General features: G+C 50.6%; 8 protein-coding genes across 8 annotated transcripts; 3 read left to right on the top strand and 5 right to left on the bottom strand. All coding sequences in view use genetic code 12, as the record gives it.

Moving 5' to 3' along the window:
- Positions 1-209: 209 nt before the first annotated feature.
- Positions 210-1,859, bottom strand: SRP54 (RNA-binding signal recognition particle subunit; the record flags this gene model as incomplete). The annotated part of the gene is made up of 1 exon (XM_002614878.2): positions 210-1,859. The coding sequence occupies one exon, from the start codon at positions 1,857-1,859 to the stop codon at positions 210-212; it is 1,650 nt and encodes a 549-aa protein (XP_002614924.2).
- A 1,444-nt stretch (positions 1,860-3,303) lies between these two features.
- On the bottom strand, positions 3,304-3,756 carry FOB63_004267 (uncharacterized protein; the record flags this gene model as incomplete). Its single annotated transcript, XM_002614879.1, has 1 exon — positions 3,304-3,756. The coding sequence occupies one exon, from the start codon at positions 3,754-3,756 to the stop codon at positions 3,304-3,306; it is 453 nt and encodes a 150-aa protein (XP_002614925.1).
- A 603-nt stretch (positions 3,757-4,359) lies between these two features.
- FOB63_004266 (Signal peptide peptidase family protein) lies at positions 4,360-6,030 on the bottom strand (the record flags this gene model as incomplete). The annotated part of the gene is made up of 1 exon (XM_002614883.2): positions 4,360-6,030. One exon carries the CDS (start codon positions 6,028-6,030, stop codon positions 4,360-4,362), a length of 1,671 nt encoding a protein of 556 aa, XP_002614929.2.
- Positions 6,031-8,392: 2,362 nt separating this feature from the next.
- On the top strand, positions 8,393-8,992 carry FOB63_004265 (uncharacterized protein; the record flags this gene model as incomplete). Its single annotated transcript, XM_002614884.1, has 1 exon — positions 8,393-8,992. One exon carries the CDS (start codon positions 8,393-8,395, stop codon positions 8,990-8,992), a length of 600 nt encoding a protein of 199 aa, XP_002614930.1.
- Positions 8,993-10,029: 1,037 nt separating this feature from the next.
- FOB63_004264 (uncharacterized protein) lies at positions 10,030-11,142 on the top strand (the record flags this gene model as incomplete). The annotated part of the gene is made up of 1 exon (XM_002614886.1): positions 10,030-11,142. One exon carries the CDS (start codon positions 10,030-10,032, stop codon positions 11,140-11,142), a length of 1,113 nt encoding a protein of 370 aa, XP_002614932.1.
- Positions 11,143-11,510: 368 nt separating this feature from the next.
- FOB63_004263 (L-methionine (R)-S-oxide reductase) lies at positions 11,511-12,035 on the bottom strand (the record flags this gene model as incomplete). The annotated part of the gene is made up of 1 exon (XM_002614889.1): positions 11,511-12,035. One exon carries the CDS (start codon positions 12,033-12,035, stop codon positions 11,511-11,513), a length of 525 nt encoding a protein of 174 aa, XP_002614935.1.
- A 1,087-nt stretch (positions 12,036-13,122) lies between these two features.
- FOB63_004262 (uncharacterized protein) lies at positions 13,123-14,049 on the bottom strand (the record flags this gene model as incomplete). The annotated part of the gene is made up of 1 exon (XM_002614890.2): positions 13,123-14,049. The coding sequence occupies one exon, from the start codon at positions 14,047-14,049 to the stop codon at positions 13,123-13,125; it is 927 nt and encodes a 308-aa protein (XP_002614936.2).
- Positions 14,050-15,011: 962 nt separating this feature from the next.
- On the top strand, positions 15,012-17,294 carry FOB63_004261 (uncharacterized protein; the record flags this gene model as incomplete). The annotated part of the gene is made up of 1 exon (XM_002614891.1): positions 15,012-17,294. One exon carries the CDS (start codon positions 15,012-15,014, stop codon positions 17,292-17,294), a length of 2,283 nt encoding a protein of 760 aa, XP_002614937.1.
- Between the last annotated feature and the right edge of the window lie 956 nt (positions 17,295-18,250).

Genomic DNA, 18,250 nt, shown 5'->3' with positions numbered 1-18,250 from the left:
TAGTTCAGTCGTTATTTTGGCCATTCTGCAATCTCTCATCCACTCGAACTACACGATCGATCAGACATACTTCAAACTCTCTAAATATTTCGTCACTGGGCCTTTACGAACTGGATTGTGATCTTGAGTTACAGTCCAGGGAAAAATTTGTCGAGCTGAGTAACCTGACCACCTACGTAGTTTCCTTTCTGCTGTATTCTCTTCTCCTATTACATTCCACCCATGCCAAACTGCTGCATCATTTTCTGCATCATTCCTGGATTCTGCATCATCTGCTGTGCCTGTTGCATCAAGTTCGGGTTCTGCGCCATCATTTGCTGTGCCTGCTGCATCATCTGTGGGTTGTTCATCATGGACGACATGTCAGGCATACCTCCACCAGCGCCACCGCCACCCAACATGCTCATGGCCTGTTGCATGAAATTAGGGTTCGACTGCGCTTGTTGCATCATTCTCTGCATATTTCCTCCTGGAGCTGGAGCGCCGTTGCCTCCCATGGCTTTAGCAGTTCCAGCCATAGTGGCCATCATGCGCTGTTGTTGCAACACCATCTCCACTTCCACAGCTGAGCAGCCCGAGCCTCGGGCCACTCGCAAAATCCTCGTGGGCTCTTTTGTGAAAAGTTGGCCGTCAGAGTCTAACTCTTGGGCCGTCATAGAGTCCATGATGTAGATCATGTTCTTGATTTTTTTGCTTGTCTCTTCCTCGCCCACTTGGTTCATTATGTTCGACATTCCTGGAATCATCGATGCAATGTTGGTCAACGGTCCCATTTTCAAGAAATTATTCATCTGTGTCTGGAAATCACGCAAAGTGAATTTACCCTCCTTGAAGTTTTCGAGCGTTTTCTTGTGATTCTCATCGTCTTGAAGATTCAACAGTTGCACGTGCTCAATCAAAGATTGAACATCACCAATACCCAACAACTTGGAAATAAATGTCGAGGGCTTGAACACCTCAAAGTCGCCCACGTGCTCTCCTGTTCCGATGAACACAATTGGCGTTTCTGTCGCTGCCACAGCAGAAATGGCACCACCTCCTTTAGCGTGGCCGTCCATTTTGGTCAAAATAATCGATCCGAAATTGGAACTTTCTTTGAAAGCTTTGGCCTGGCCCTCTGCAGCTTGACCTATAGAAGCGTCCATGACCATGATGGTCTGGGTCGGCTGGACAGCTTCACTGATTTGTACCATTTCATTGAAAAGTGACTGTTCTTGTTTGTGGCGACCAGATGTGTCCACAATGATGATGTCGAACTTGTCTTCTTTGAACTTCTTGACACCTTCGTAGGCCACCTTGACCGGGTCTGTTTCCAAATAGGAACCGTAGAACGGGATGTTGGACTTGATGGCGTTTTGCTTCAACTGGTCAAAAGCACCTGCTCTGAAAGTATCAGCACACACCAAACCCACTTTGAAGCCTCTCTTCTTGTAGTACACTGCCAACTTCGTACACGACGTCGTTTTTCCCGCACCTTGCAAACCAACAAACATGATCACATGGGACTCGGCGGCGATTTTCTTTGGTTTCTTCCCGTGCTTGGCGACAGACTTGGTCTGGCTCAACTTTTTCGGTTTGGGAGGCTCTTCGTGCGAGTCCACAAGCCCACATAACTCGTCAAAGACTATTTTCTGTAGCTTTTTGCGTTTGTTGGCCGACGACTCGTTGGCGCTTTTGATTTCAACGGCGATTTTCTGGCGGATATTGTCTCTCAAGCGAGCCACGAGCCGAACATTGACATCGGACTCGAGCAAAGCCGAACAGATATTCTTGATCATGTTCTGGACCTCATCTTCCGAGCCTGACTCCACGGAGCCAAGCGCATTACGCAATCTCGAACCAAGATCAGCTAAAACCATGGCGGTTAGAAAAGAGTGGAGATTTTTTTCTGGTGCTTGGCCAACACCCGTACATCCCATATCCACCCAACAGCATGGCCAAAAACGAACAGAACAATATGGAACTAGAGCAAGCAGTAATGTAGAAAAATATTAGATGGACCAAGGATTATAGAGCAGTAGCGTCGGTGAAATTGTCCAAGGTTGGTCTAAAGGGTTCTGTGGTGTACAGGTGTGTTCAAGAATTAGGTGGTCCAAAACAGAACTGTAGTGGAAGAACCACTGAAATTTTACTATCGATTCCAGTTCGAGGTTCACTATGATACGTTGTGTGTTCTGTCTTTTTTCGTTAGAAAGGTGAAACGCGACATTAGTGGTGACTTGACTGGTATCCAACCGTCAAAAAAATGCTTTGATGTGTTTTCGACAGCTTGTGACAACGACTTTTGCTAGGCCACGTCAAAGCAATTAATGTGGCTACATTGCCTCGACATGTACAGTCAATCTGAAGGCAAGACATAAATGAAACAATAGCCGCATGTAAATGAAATTTCGCTCCTAAATATCACTGTGACTTTCCGAATACAATGAAATGAAACTCGGCAGACATCCTTCCATTGTTTCATTAATTGTCTTTGTGATTAGCTGCATTGATAAGTAATTCCTGTAGATCATTGGACTATTGCGACTATCGAGTGGACTATTATTGCGACTATCAAATAGGTCCATTATTGATTATCCAATAGGTCCATTATTGATCATCCAATAGGGACTATCATTGATGTTTGATAAGAAGCACCCTTGATAAGGATTCACGCTTTAATTCACGTTTTCAATATTTTTTATGCGCTACCCATTAATAACAGGGGCTTGAGCTTCTGTCCAACCTTAATTCTGTACAGAGCGGTCCTGGTTGGGGAGGTGGCATTTTTGAACCCTTATCTCTGCGGATGTACGGGTGTAAGCTCCGCTCCTCTTTTGCGCCTTCTCCACTTATCTTATCTAGCGAGCACTTAGGGGGTCTAAAAAGAAAAGAGACAAAGAAAAACAGAACGAAAACGAAAACGAAACAAACGGAAGGGGAAACGAAAACGATAACTAACAAAAAAAAAAAAAAAAAAACCAAAACGAAAACGAAAACAACGAAAACGAAACGAACGAAACGAAACGAAAATATAAGGCGACCTTCTGGTTTGGCAAAGGTTCTTTCTGCAGGAGCCACGATTGGCGCCAGCAAAAGTGGCGTCTCCGTCAAAGCCTTGGAGCCTCGTGTTTCGGAGGCGCTTATCTCTGGGTGTGGCTCTGGTGACTATCTAGGAAAAGAGTAGCGACGACCTATATACACTACCGAAGCCGTGTCTGCAGTCGGTTTATCTACGGCATTTTGCGCGCCTCTGGCATATCGTGATTGTAGCGATAGACTATATGGGAAACATGGGACGTAGATGCAGGCAGAGGTCCACAGCTAGAGCAACTGCAACGGACGGCTCAACATGCGGTCTATCATCTTCAAGTCCTGCTCCAACGTGAGTCGTGGCAAGTACAGTTTCAAGTCCAGCTCGAACTTGTAGTCGTCCACGTCGTCATCGTCGTTCAAGTCTAGAAGCACGCTGCGGGGCACGTCCGTGTCGGCAAACGGATGTAGCGTGGCGGGCGAGTCGGGCAAGATCGGCGTCGCTTGGGCGTCCAGGCCCGCGTCGCTGTTTGTGTCGGACTGGATAAGGGCGATGTTGATGCAATCGTAGTCGAAATGGGTATACTTGAGGGTTCCGGCGGGGAGATCCAGGCGGTGGTTGGACGGCACTTTGTGGGGTCTTTCGGCTTCGTCGTAGGTGAAGTTGAACATCTTCTCGATGTCCTGGATGGACTTGGAGAAGATTTCCTTTTCCAAGCGGATGCGCTTGCTGGATTTGGACATGATGAAAGAACACAGATCAGAACAGAGAACCGATCAGAACAGAACAGAACAACACGATCAGAACAACACCGATCAGAACAACAGAGAACAGAACAACACAGATCAGAACAATAGAGATCAGAACAGATCAAAACAGAACACCAGAAAAAGACAACAGAACACCAGAAAACACAACAGTGACCACAGAAAAACAGTAGATCACGCCCATTTAAATGACTGCGTGCCCCACCTTCTTGATAAGACATCCTGCAAGCGCAGGCATATTGCGCTGATCGGCGCGATCTTCCGCATTGGAGAAAGATAGCCTGGTCACATGCCATGGCCTGGCTTATCGCACGGCGGCACTATTCTTATCTTGTCTTAGATTCGTTGCTGTTTATTGTTTGGTATTTGCTGCCGTCTTTGCACTCTTTGCTGCCGTCTTTGCACTCTTTGCTGTTTTTTGCTTCTGCCTTTCTTGTCCTTGCGCTTTTGTGTGCTCTGATAACAGCGCCACACCTCCGCCTGCACCTTCCATCCACGGCGTCCGTCAAAAAAAGACTAAATCCTACGCTCGGGCCACTCGTAACCACACCACTCTGTACGCAGGAGAGCCATTTGGCCTTACCCCATTAGGTCCAAGAGCAACGTGTGGATCTCCAAGCCCAAGTTGGTGTTGTCGTCCGTGTCGGTGTCGTTGTCCGTGTCGTTGTCGTCCGTGTCTTCGTCGTCGGCCGTGTCGTCTTCGATCACATACGTGTCGTCTGTTTCGTTGTCGTCGAACTCGTAAATGGTGCCCGCCTGCACCGAAGCGCCGTCCTGCAAACAGCCGCCGGCCGAACCTTCGGTGGCGTCTTCGGTCGCACCTTCATAAGGCACCATTTCTTCGGAGTATGCCGCAAGGCCCTCGGTTTCGCCGCGCCACCACGCCGTGCCCAATATGGCGCCACCCATCATCGGAACAATGTACAAAAGCGCCGGCTGGCCGCGCCGGCTCCACTGCGACGCCGCAATGGTTGTTCCTACGGCAGCAGCGTACGCCGCTACACTGGCACAAAAGTACACTGGCGTGCCCACGCTGCGAAGACGATGGAAGGCAAGCGGCGCCCGCTGCCTGTAGAACTGGGCAATGTCGTACCGGAGACAGAGCGACGAAAGCACGCTGGGCACCACGATGTCGCCAAGCCCGAGAATGGTGGCCGGCCCATCCAAGTCTTTGAACGTGCACAGCTGCGCCTGGGCCCACGAAAGCAACGCGGCGGGCCGCTGCGGGAAGACAAGCCGGAGCGGCGCATCGACGCCGGCCGCCACGGCCTCCATGGCGGTCGAGCCAAACACAAAGTAGACGTCGTAGACGAAAAGCGCCGCAAGCAAAAGCAGCGCCGTGCGGAACGTGCCGGCGCGGATCTGGCGGCAGCCGCAGACGGCAAGAACGCCAGCGACCGCGTTGTTGATGAGCCAGTTGAGCCGCGGAAGGCCGTACGACGAGAGCTGCGCGTTGTGCGCATAGAAAAGCGCCAGCAACGCCACAGCGGCCGGAAATGCAACGGCGAGACGCCCGTCCACAACCACAGACGTTGTGCGGTGCGACTGCTGCGGCCGGAGCACCCGCACGCCGTTGTGGCGGCGCATCCAGTGCTCGTAGGCCTGGAAATCGCCCAATTCGGCGTCGAGTTTCTGCTCGTCCATGTCCTCGGCCATGCCCAAGGGCAAACGGTCCTCGCGGGCGACGCTAAGCCGCAAGCGGCCGAAGAAGAAGCTCAGGTTGCCCGGAAGGCCACAGGCGTAGGCCACGTTGCGCAGCAAGACACCTAGGAACCACTGTAACGTTACAGTGCCGCTGAAGAGAGTGACGGCCACAACGTAGTAGTTGAGGAAGCGAAGAACAGACACGCCAAAGTGCCGGAGCACATAGTCGAGCGCTTTCAACGCCGCCGCCGCCGCGACCACGAGCGCTGCCACCGATTTGGCGCCCAAGACGTCGCTATCCACGCCCAGAATATCGTCTGCGCAAGTGAAATACAACGGACAGTCGTCGCGGTCCGTCACATCCCACAAGGGGCTTTCTGTGTCGTCGCACGGATCCTCGGCGGTTTTGGGTTGGCTAACAGTCGCATAAGATCCGGCAATCACTAGTGCGGTTGCTGACACCACAGTAAGCGCTGCTGCAACGAACTGAGGCGGCAAGGGCAGCGAGTAGATCACGTGGGGAAGATACAAGGCCACACGGTCAGCCAATGAGAGCTCGGCGAAGGTGGAGTTGACGGTGGCCATGGAAAGATGGAGTTGCGACATTGTGGTGATGGGATGGTTTGGCGCGACACGCGACACGCGGCGGCCACCAAGAAGGAAGAAGTTCTGGAATCTGAAGGCCATGAGAATTAAGAGGAGGAATAAAAAACGAAAGGTAGAACGAATAAAACGAAAGGTACAACGGAATAAAACGAAAGGTAGAACCAAATAACCGAAAGGTAGAACCAAATAAACCGAAAGGTAGAATGAGAAATAATATAATTTACTACAATCCAACTCTACTTCCTATAAGTAAATTCCGTATTTCGAAAACTTCAAAGAGAAAAGACAGTTTTCGAATGAAATGGCTTTGGTTGAGGAAATAATGTTGTTGAAAGAAATGATTATCCGTGGGGTGGAAAGTAATGAAATGTCTTGGAAATATGAACAGTGGTTGCTGAAACCCCTTCTTCCTTCAAACCAGACTCGAAGTCGTAGAGAAGGTCTGGGATGAGTAACGTAACTGACTAGACGATTCTTCTTAACATTCATGAGTACGCTCTATAGACTATCAATCGTACAATGCACATGAGAATATAAGACAGGCTTTGTAATATTCTTCTCTGTTGTCTTGAATGGTCTTTCTTGCTATGCTTCCATTCCACGTGAAGGGAATGGTTTATGCTTTCCAGAGACATTCTTTGGATGTTTAGCAGGATTTAATGATTGATGATTTCATGGATTTTGTGCTGCGAGAAGTTTCGTCTTGAAAACTTCAATTTGATGGGATCTTAGTAGGCCTTTTGCTAAATGTGGTGAATATTGAATCAACGAAATGTAGGCCGCGAAGAAAGACTCTGTCTTCTCTTTCTTACCAATAGTGAACAATGGGCTTTGACGCTGAGGAGTTTGACTTCGACATCGCCATACGAAAAATCACATTTCTTCAAAACGTTTCACATTTCAAATACAGACTAACATCTTCACTTGAATAAATCGACTCAAATGACCAATACGCAACTTCCTCTGGTACATTCGGCAAACCATTCAAATGATCTCTAATACTTTATCAAGCCTCTGACTTCACATCTCGCTTATTTGATATTATCAAATCACGCGACATTAGCGACAGGTGATGTTACATAAATGACATTACTTCCACGCAAGTCGCGGTTTCTTCCGGTGTGGCATCTTTTGCCGGCCACTCTAAGACTCGTATTTGGGCCAAAATCTCAGGGGAGCTTCATCTACTGTGTGCAATTGCGGTTACAATTTTTTTTTTTCTTTTTCATCGCAGTCGGGAATGTGCCATAGTATATGCCCAATGCGCCTCATAGTTTAATGCCATATGCGATTGCGCAGAAGGAAGAAAAAACAATTGGAGTACACAAAGCAGGCGAAAACGTGACTTTCTGCCGTTCCTTTCACGCTTACGCAATGTCCGACGCCGTTCATTTGCTATCACGGGAGCAAAGACAAATACAGAGGGATCAACCCAAAAAAAAAAAAGAATGCACAACAGGTCACGCCTGGGGTGATTATTTGCGCGCGAAAACCGACGATGGAACTTTCTGCACGCATGGAACTTTCTGCGCACACATATCGCCTGCGAAAATGATACTTGCTTGAATTGGGACCAAATAAGCGGCGGCTGTTTATTTTTTCAGCCTTCTCCACAATCGCCAGCTGCCCCGATCCTTTGGACATGCGGCATGAGACAATGAGCAACAAGCGCACATCTTTGTAGGCCAGAGAAAGGAAAAGAAATGCCCAATGGGGAATTTCTCGCACGCCTCATTAGGGGTATTCCATGCAGCACCAGACTGTTTTGCACCCTCCGTGTTAGTGGGGGGTCTTTACACTGACACACAAAACGGTGATAGTATGTAATCCAGGGCGCAAATTCCGACATATTCGCCGTCTAATCAAGATTGGGGCGGGCCGGAATTCGGATGTGGCAAGTGCAATGAGCTTTTTCGTAGCCTGACTGCTAGTGGCGGGCCCAACGTTTTAAGCGGAGTGCATTTCTTCGGCTGGATACCTCGTTATTTTTTTTTTTTTTTTTTTTTTTTGCTTTTATTGATTCGTGACTTGCACCGACTTGATTACTCCCTGTTTAAATACCACTCCTTAGTGCAAATTGCCGTTTGCAACCGTTTTGCCGTTCACACCTTACCTTTTCTGATCCTGTGGCCATTACTCTTATTTGTGATTGCCATCTCATACACTGGATCCTACATTCTGGTCACACTAGACTCAATCGGATTTCTCTATACTCAGATTGCTTGATAACATATCAGCTATCCTTAGTATCACTCTACGTCCGACCATACAAACCTGACTGTTCCTCATTGGACGATCTGGAAATCAATTTCTTACACCACCCTCACTTACTATCTATTCCGCCTTGTTACAAATTCACTGCATGTCCAACCCCGTTTCTAAAAGGACTCTGGACGCAACCCAGCCCAGCCCCATCAGCGATACTCCAGACAACTGTCTCACGAGTCCAAGTCACGAGAATATCTTTGAGCGGTCATGCACACGAGCCCATCTGATTGCTCGACCCCGAGGCAGTCTCCGATCGTGCAACACGCCCAAAGCAAGGTCTGGGCGGTCCATGTCGGTGGCCTCCAACGCTTCGCTCGGGTCGCTAGGCCTGATGTCTACCTTCTGCAGTTCCGAGGACTACATTGCGCCCGTTTTAGACACCACGACGGAAATCTTGACCGACCCGACCGTGGACTTGAACAGCGTCCTTCTTGTGTGCCGCGAGTGCGGTGCCGACACTAGGGACTGCCGCACGCGGCTTTGTCTGGGCCAGGCGCAATTCAAACCGGGCTACAATTTGTTCCGGCGAAACTCCTCCGCCGCTGGCCAGCGGACGCACTCGGAAAAGCCCGAGCTGGACCCGGAGCTCGCCGAGGGCCAGACCATCAACTTCTACTCTTTTGCTGACGTGCTTGACGGCGAGCAGGACGGCGAGGAGTTTCTGTGTGTGTCTGTTGGAGAATATCTCTCGTGACGACGGCACCACAGGACAGGTCACGTGGCTTGCTTGTGATCTTTCGCAACAGCTGCCCCGCCTGCCATTCTATGCCTCTCTTGATATAGTAATGACTGCCATTGCTGTCCAACAATGCACACTTAATCAACGCACGCACTCATGTAGAATCTGCAAAGAACGATGTGTGTCCTGCATATAAGCGCCGCCATTCCCGCCATTGTGCGCCTCATGCGTCTGGGTGCTGCACCAGGCGCAGGTGGCAGGCATGGAACTGGAGCCTTGATGAACAAGGCGGACTGAGGCAAGACCACAGTAGTCCGCGGGAAAATAATCTCCAGAAGAAAAAAAAATAAATAAAAGAACAAAGCCGCCATCCGCGGCGCCAGCCCCCTCCCCCGAATGCTTGGTGTTGCCCCTGAGCTTAAATGGAAGTGGGAAAATAAAAAAGCGGCGCAAATGGAACTGGAAAATGGAAAAGCGGAGCAAATCAAGCGGCAACAGGAAAACCGCCCGTCCGTGACCGCACCCAACTTCTCCGCCAGCTGGCGCGACACGGCGCCGTTGCGAAACTCGCGTCTGGGCCCCAAGCGGTTTCTACCGCTGCGTTGTGTAGCCCGGGCATGATATCCCATGACGTATATAGTGCAGGGCTGGCCGTATGCACTCTGGCACCAGCCGACCAGCTCCTACAACTTCTAGCCTCCTCTAAATTGCTGCTGGCAAGTTTGCAAGCTGTTCTTTTCCGACGACGTTGTGTTTATTTCCACGTGAGCGGCGCAGCACCAGAGTCGATCCGAGAAGCCATTGCCAGCTGACATTGCGAAGTTTGGGCCCACTTTATTTTGCCCATCCACCAGATCAGAACACGAACCGCCGGACGAATCCATTGAGCACGATTCGCGGCACAACCACCCGAAACCACGCAATTGAGCTTCTAGCGGACCACTACCGCAGAAGACGGGCGACCAAACCAGAAAGCAGTCTATCCTAGACGAGGCGAAGTGTATCCTAAGCGAGGCGAAGTGTCTATCCGAAGCGACTGGAAAGTCCACATCATGAGCGAAGACGACATCTTGCCCCTGTTGGAGACCCAGCCTGGCCTCATCAACTTCCGCGTCCTTGTGTCGGCCAAAGAAGCCGGCTGCCTCATCGGGCAGAACGGAGCCGTCATTGACTCCATCAGAGACGAGACGGCCACTCGCGCCGGCATCTCGCAGTTGCGGCCCGGCACCCACGAGCGCATTCTCACCGTGTCAGGGCTCGTGGACAGCGCAGCGAAAGCGTTGAGCTATTTCGCCCAGGCGCTTGTCAACGCGCTGTCCGAGACGCCCTTCTCGTACCTGTACTTCCCGCTCAAGCAGATGCTGCGCATCGCCAACGTCGAGGGCCAGACCACTGTGTTGCGCATGATGGTGCCCAACAGCCAAATCGGCACGCTCATTGGCGCCCGCGGCTTGCGCATCCAGCAGATCCAGCGGCAGTGCAACGTGCTGATGATTGTGCTGAAGCTGTTTTTGGCCGGGTCGTCCGAGCGCTTGGTCGAGCTCCAGGGCACCGTGGACAACTTGTACGACGCTGTGCGCATTGTGGGGCGGTGTCTTTTGCTGGGGGCGTCGCTGCTGGAAGAAACGGTGTTGTATGTGCCTCGGCCAAGCAGCAAGGCGGCCGAGGTGCCGAAACCGGCCACGACGCAGGAGACGGTGCTGTTCCGAGACGACATTGTGGGGGCCTTGATTGGGAAGCACGGGCTGCGGATCCAAGGCGTGCGCAAGGTGAGCGGAGCCACCATTGCCATTTCCGAAGAGGACGGCACGGGCGAGCGGCTGTTTACCATTTCGGGGCTGCCGCTGGCCGTGGGGAAAGCCAAGCGCTTGTTGGCGTTCAACTTGGAGCGCGAGGAGCAGCGGCGGGCCGACCACGAGACCCATGCCAGCAATAGTTTCCATCTGGACGAGAAGGGCCGGGAAGACGAAAACGAGAAAGGCCGGGAAGACGAAAACGAGGAAGGCCGGGAACACGAAAACAATTTGGCAGAGAGCCGGGATGGAGATCCAAGTCGCAAAGACATCGCAGATGGTGACGATGGGCCTGGTGAGCTGGAGCCTGCGGATGGGACGAGTCGGGGCGAAGACGACGACCAGGCCGAATCTGTGTCTACTGCCGCATGAGCGGCCCAAAATTGTTGTCAGTCGACTTGTTGACTGAGATGTTTGAATTGCGTGAATTTCAATTCTTATTCTGTCGGCCAAGGCGCCTGGTTGTCGGGCGGTTGGCAACATTGTATAATTAGCAAAGCACTGTAAAATTGTTATACTAATAGAGAAGTACTGGTGAGATGTATGCATGATTCTACACAAGTATCTTGAGCGCTGAAGGCGTAGTTACTCTACTAATTAAGCTTCCAGGAGAAGTATGAAACAACCAATACTGGTGTATGTTCCAGGTGTTCGTCCAGGTGTTCGTCCAGATGTTCGTCCAGGTGTTCGTCCAGGTGTTCGTCCAGGTGTCTGAGAACAGCAGCTCTGCCCAGATGGACTCAGGCAAACACCCAGCGGCACGAGCTGGAAATGTGCTGCGCCAACTGCTCCAACACTGCCGCGTCGTCGGGCCCAAAGCCGTTCTTGTCCAAGCAGTCAATGTCCAAAACGCCCACCACACGCCCGTCCGCCACAAGAGGCACCACAATCTCGCTGTTGGTGTCGCCGTCGCAGGCGATATGCGCCTTATCGGCGTGCACGTCTGGAATCACCTCGGTGCTTCTGTTCTCGGCCGCCCGGCCACAGATGCCCGCGCCAAAACGGATGCTCTGGCATGCCACTTTCCCCTGGAACGGGCCAAGCACAAGCGTGTTGGCGGCCTCTGCGTCGAGAACATAGAAGCCGGCCCAGTTGACTCGGACTCCCAATGCATGGTAGGCGTGCCACACTAGCGACAGGGCGTTGGCCAAGTTGGCCACCCAGTTGGAGCAGTCCAGGGCGAGGGCGTCGTAGGCGTCGACTACAGACTGGAGGGTCTCTGCACGCAGCAGGGCGGCGAAGTTGGAGAAGTCCGCGTGGGCCATGGAAAATGGGGGAAAATGGAAGGGTGAATGTCGAATGTATGCGGCGAACGGCGCGACAAGTGTTGCAGGATTGATAGAAAACGGCTTTTCGAGGTTCGGTCTTTTTATTGGCCTTCAAATCCAATTGACGAGAACAGTAGACGGAGCTAGCCTTGAAACCGTAGGCTCGATTTTTGTGATTTTAAATTTTTTGAACAGGCAATGCCGGTTTGAGCCTTCTTGCGGTATCTTGTCTAGTGCATGAAATCATCTTTTGTAACAGCGTCGAGCAGACGGATTAATTTCTGGTATGTTGAGTTATTTGTTTATTTACCTTTGGTAGATCCTCTATTGTCATCTTAGAGCAGTGCAGAGCACTAGACACCACTGGTCTTCACATGACCTCTAAGAGCATCTTCATGCACCTTCGGGCATATCCCCTTTGGGATTTCCATATGTTACCTATAAAGGACCAGCTAGATAGAGAGTGGATAACTTTATCTAAAATATGGTTTATAGGTAGCCTAGTATGCTAGACTTCCCTTTGATAAGGGAATCTGATCAATGACTGAACACTCTCTTTTGTATTGTTCTTATCTACACTTCTAGTTACGGAATCTGATTGTATGAATGGTAGTTCCTTCCATACCACGCATCACTGACAGGAGCGTTGGAGTTATTTCATTGTGGTATCTGAAATTCTAATTGGCTAGAAGACCAAGCAAGTGGATACAGAATCACAATGTAGGAATACAATTGGCAACATACAGACATTACGGGAACAAGATGCTTTGTAGGATTGGTCTTCGTTAAATGCTAGAATTTGTAGTTTCCATAATAATACAACTACTGGATCACCACTCGCAGAGATCATGTATCTTCATTCAGCTTACGACTCTGTTAGCATTGATTTATTGAAGCGAGCAAACAAAATAGACCCATCTTCACACCTCTCCAACTCCCTCCCAACGGCAACTCCAATTCCCTCCAACTCCAACTCCAACTCCAACTCCAACTCCAACTCCAACTCCCTCCAACGCCTAATTTCCAACTCCCCCCAACCTAATTTCCAATTCCTCCAACCTAATTTCCAACTCCTCCACCTCCATCACTGCGCGCACACCTCGCGCCCGCCCACCGCACATTCGACCAAGGGCGCGCGCACCACCAACTCGCGGAACGGCTCCGTCTCCTCCCACTCGCCGCTCTCCACTAGGCCGACCTTGCGGTGGTACTGCACCGGCACCCGGCGCCCGCGCGGCACCTCGTGGTAGTAGGGCCGCACAAACATCTGCGCATAGTGGCCGCCGGGAACGTTGCAGGTGACGGCGCCCGAAAACGACACCGCCTGCGCCAACGCGGCGCCGGTGTTTGTGTCGACCAAGCCGCCGAGACCGGCCAGAATCAGAAGCCCGCGGCTCACCGAAACCGTCACCTCCACGTTGGGCGAGATGTAGCCGCCCAGGCTCTGCGTCATGTCGATACACGACGACACGGGCACGCGGACGGGCGTGTCTGGAGCCAGAGAAGAAACGGTGCGATTGCGCCGGAGAAAATGGTGGAGATACCACGTGTCGGCGTCGGTGTCGTAGTAGACGATGCGAGACGTTTTGCTGATGCGGAAGCTGTTTTCCTTGTTGCGGAGCAACTCGGCCACGCTCTTGTGGCGGAAGTCCTCGAGGCCCCGGATGAGATACGTCTGGCCGTCGGGCTCGGGGTCGCGCGAGAGCGCATGGAGCTGCGACGCGGCGCGAAAAGCGTCGGCCGCCTGACTGGAAAGGTCCAGACTGGAAAGGTCCTGACTGGAAAGGTCCTGACTGGAAAATTCCACACTGGACAATTCGGCCTGACTGAATTCGGCATGACTGTCGACAGACCTCGGCTGTTCTTTCTGTCCGTGCTGGTTTGCCTCGACCGGTTGTGGTGCTTGCTCTTGTAGTTGGGCCGAATCAGCTTGCGCGGCTGGTTCCAGGGCGAGCGCAAGGGCGACAAGCAGTGCCACAAGAACTAACTTTGCTGGGTGCAAAAACTTCATTGGTGGCAAGGCACAGTGCCAGATCCGCTGGTAATTATATGTTTTGATTGCAGTCGGGCAGACCGCATGTTTTCGCTCTGCCTGGATGCCCATGTCCTACACCTTTTGGTGCTTTTTGTGTCTGCGCACAATTGCATGGATGGCTCCGATCAGAAAAGCGTCCGGTCGGCTTGATATCGACCATTTGGTGATGGGTCGTAGACTATTACCGACCTGACCGAAGGTCAGTGTCGCTGAGTGACTTTCGAATTTATCGACTGACCGAAGGTCGGTCGCTGAGTGACTGGATATTTGTACGAATATTGTACGAATACTGTTCCTCTTGCAATTTATTGCAGATCGGCAGGTCGTGCTGGGTGTTAAAGTGTCGGTGATGTTAAAGGTCGGTGATTGTATGTCGGTGATTGTATGTCGGTGATCTTAAAGGTCGGTGATTAATGTCGGTGTAAAGTGTCTGGTCACAAAATTGTTTTTTTGCCTTCTGTGCTACTATTCTTCTCAAGTTAATGTGACCATTCTTTCTTTAATAATGTCGTGTAAGACGGCGATCTACAAAATAGGAGGCCAATTCGGACCGGTCACCCACTCTCAGTTCAACTCGAGTGGCTCAATTGGCCTACACATGTTCTGAAGTGTCCTGATCGAAGTTATCCAGCAATCATTGATAAGCATTAATCTGTGATGGCAAACCTAAAGATACTTTTCAAGTCGAAATCTATTCAATGACGTTCCATCAACTTCGTATGATCATTTACCATTCAGTCCCAGTCCAACATTGTCAGGCAAACATTTATCCTTGCCATCCGAATATTACTAGGCACTAATAATCAATCTACACGTTAAGCGTCCAAAACATTCCTTGCCAATTTTCTCCGCCTGATCGATCGCGCCGTTGAGTTTCCGCACTGTTTTTCCGCCTATTGGCACCCAAGCCGATCTCGCGCCGATCCCAGCTTCTCCTCATGGTCCACACGTTTCTGCTCTTTCTCCGTCTTCTAGAGTACAGAGGCCTTTTGCAAAACAGACTGCGACATTTGGACAATGACCAGTTGTCGTCCCCAGATGCGGACCTCTCCTTTGACCTCTCGGGCCCGCCTGCCGTAGCCAGCGACCGCCGCTACTCCAACAACTCAGAGCGCACAGACATGCGCCAAGTTGTCGCTGATCTCGCCCGCCGCTGGGAACAGCATGACTCCCTCACACGCCGGGAGATTTTTGGCCAAGAGCCGTTGACAGATGCACACAATTCGAGTGCCATTGAGTATGAGAACCAGAGTGCCATTGAGTTTGAGAACCAGAGTGCAATCGAGTCCGAGAACCAGAGTGCCATTGGCCAGAGCGCAAGTCAATGTCTGCAGAGTGACAACACGAGCGTTGATGACGATTCCACTTCTCACTCTCCGTCTCACTCTCCGTCTCATTCTCCGTCTCACTCTTCTTACTCTTCTCACTCTTCTCACTCTCAAGACTCCAGTTTCCACGAATCCCACGATTCCGGAAACGGCGGCGTCTACGACCCCTACCGCCCGGCGCTCTCGCGCCTTGTGCCCGGAGACGCAATGCGGCTTGTCGCTCTTCCGCCCGCAGCCAAGTTCCGTGATCTGGTTCGGCTTGTGCCTGTGGGCGCTACTCTTGTGCACGGCTTGGAATCGTCACGGCGCTACAAAAATAACTTGGCCGGCGTCCTTGAAAACATGCTTGTGGTGGCCTGCTGCTCCGAGATAATGATGTACGACCTAGACCATCTCCACATGCCCAATAAGAGTCCACGTCTCCGCTTTGATACTCGACCTGCGTTCACGTCCACGGCGGCCCGGGTCATTCTGACCTGGCCCCATTTCCCCCATACAATCAATGCGCTCAAAGTCTGCTCCTCATGGGTCGACGGGCCTGCTGTGGGTGTTTGTGTGGATGACGGATCTGTGCTAGTGTGGAACGCCAAAACGCTCTATCGCGAGATGGAGCGAAACAAATCTGGAAGGCTCTTTGGCTTGCGGCTTGCACCGGATTTCTCTTTACAGGTGGATGCGTCGGCCTGGGGCCTAGACTTTGCATCTGCGTGCGATGAACACGGCTCTTTGCACCATGTGGTTGTGGTTTCGGCCAACTCGCAGAAAGTGACGCTACTCTACTCCGAGGGCAATGGGAAGTTTGCGCATGTTTCGATGGAGGCTCTTCTGCACAATATCCCAGATGTGTCGGTAGTGAAGTATCGCATTCACGAGGGAAAGCATCGGGTGAAAGTGTGTGCAACGTCTATTCTGGGAGAGTTGGTGATTTTGGAGTTTGGGTTCGAGCGGAAGAAGGTTGATGAGAGTGAGAGTGAAGGAAACGAAACTGAAGACGTCGAACGTGGCCCTGATAACCACGGTGAAAGCACCACAAGTCAAGACTCTCATGACCCTCTGTTCTCCAATGTTGAACTGACGGTCTTTTTTTCCACGCCCAAACTCATCCGCCAAACACAGCTACCTGCGGACGGCTGGACATGCAAGCCCATTGCTGCACGTTACTTCAAGCCCGTCCAATCTCTCCGGGCAATGACTGGTGATCCGTCTATCGTTGAGGAAACAGAAATGTCCCATATTCTTGCTGAGCTGCGTATAGTGAATATGACTGCTGATCCAGTAACGACATCTCATGTCGGAGGCGCTGCCCGCTGGCAGTTTTTTGGTTCGCCAGTTCTCACCTTCTCCCCAGATGACACCGAGGCCAAACTTGTCGACGCCCAAGTTGACTACAACCACATGCGTATGGCCTATGAACTTCAGTGTCGCAACATCGGAACTTCATCCAAGTACTCTGTCACAGACTCCCCAGATGACGTTTTTATTGCGATTTCTACAGACACTCGGCTTGGGCTCATGCGGGAGGATTCTCTCTTCTGCCATGCAGCAACCAAACGGCTCTTCACCCTTGACATTCCGCAAAACGAGGACACACGCTGGTGTGACCGGCTTCTGATTACACTCCTCATCCCTGATCTTCTGTGCTTTGTCGCTGCTTCGCAGTCGGGCTTGGTGTCTATAATGCGGCTCTGCCAACACCGTGGTCTTTACGGTATGCGACAGGAACACGTTTTTCCGAATGCCCTCAGCCTTGTGGTGGCCGAACACAGTTTACGTACTCTCATAGGCCTTTGTTGCCGAAACACTTCGCCCAGCTCGGAGTATCCGCGGTTCCACCTTTATGTGGTCTATTCTGACGGTCTTGTGCTCACATACGAGCTTACTGCTGAGATATAGGCGATATCTAGTTGGGAACCACTCTCTCTAGCATGCATGTTGAAGACAATTGCTAAATTGGGTACTGGGTTTTTGCACTTGGTATGGTGTTCGAATATTGAGAGGTCTCTTTGTTTGGACGACTATACTATTTCATACAGACTTTCCATCTTATGAACAGAAAATATGTGGGCCTGGTGCTCGCTGCTTTACAGGATGAAGCTTATAGACTTAATGAACTTACAGTAAAACAAGGTAGAATGTAGCTCACGGGAATGATTAAGAGTGATTGAACTAAAATGTGAATATATGAAATAAAAAGGTTTGTTACTTGCAATTAAAGTGAATCGGTAATGGAATTGGAGAAAAGAAAAGTAGTTACTTTTGATCGCATTTGCTTCACTGTTTGCGGATTTCTTGATAAAATGCAAACGCACCAAAATACTCAAAAACATCAAAAGGTTAAAAAAAATCCAATACCATTGGAAATCAGGCCATCAAGGAGTATATATCAGGGTTACCCTATGCAGCTACTCTGATCGCCTACAACAAAATGTGGACCACAGAAGTTAGGACTTATTGAATTTTCTTATTTTCTGTGCCATTTCCAATGAATACCCCGTAAAGTTTTCATGAAAATTTGAAAAAAGGTACATTCTGATGTACTTAAACTTCAACTGTTAGGTTCTGAATACAATTGGCAGTGTATACTAGTCCGAACTTCTTGGTTCTTGGCTTCTACGACGGGAAGCCAGGCTTCTTATAGACTAGTCAGTAATTAGGGTTTATCTCATACGACAAAGCTTATCTAGAAGTTACCATAACCAGGGCCTGGAATACCTCCAGGTTCTCCTGTAGGTAGACCTAATATCAATAACAAGAATTACAGTGCTTCTATATTTCTAGGATTGATACAAGGACACTTTGCCTACCTAGCCCAATTCCCTGCAACGTACTTCTAAAGTTTTATTTCACAC

The sequence above is a fragment of the Clavispora lusitaniae genome (assembly GCF_014636115.1).
Source record: "Clavispora lusitaniae strain FDAARGOS_655 chromosome Unknown tig00000187_pilon, whole genome shotgun sequence".
NCBI classification, from domain to species: domain Eukaryota; kingdom Fungi; phylum Ascomycota; class Pichiomycetes; order Serinales; family Metschnikowiaceae; genus Clavispora; species Clavispora lusitaniae.
This window is presented reverse-complemented; position numbering and strand designations above follow the sequence as displayed.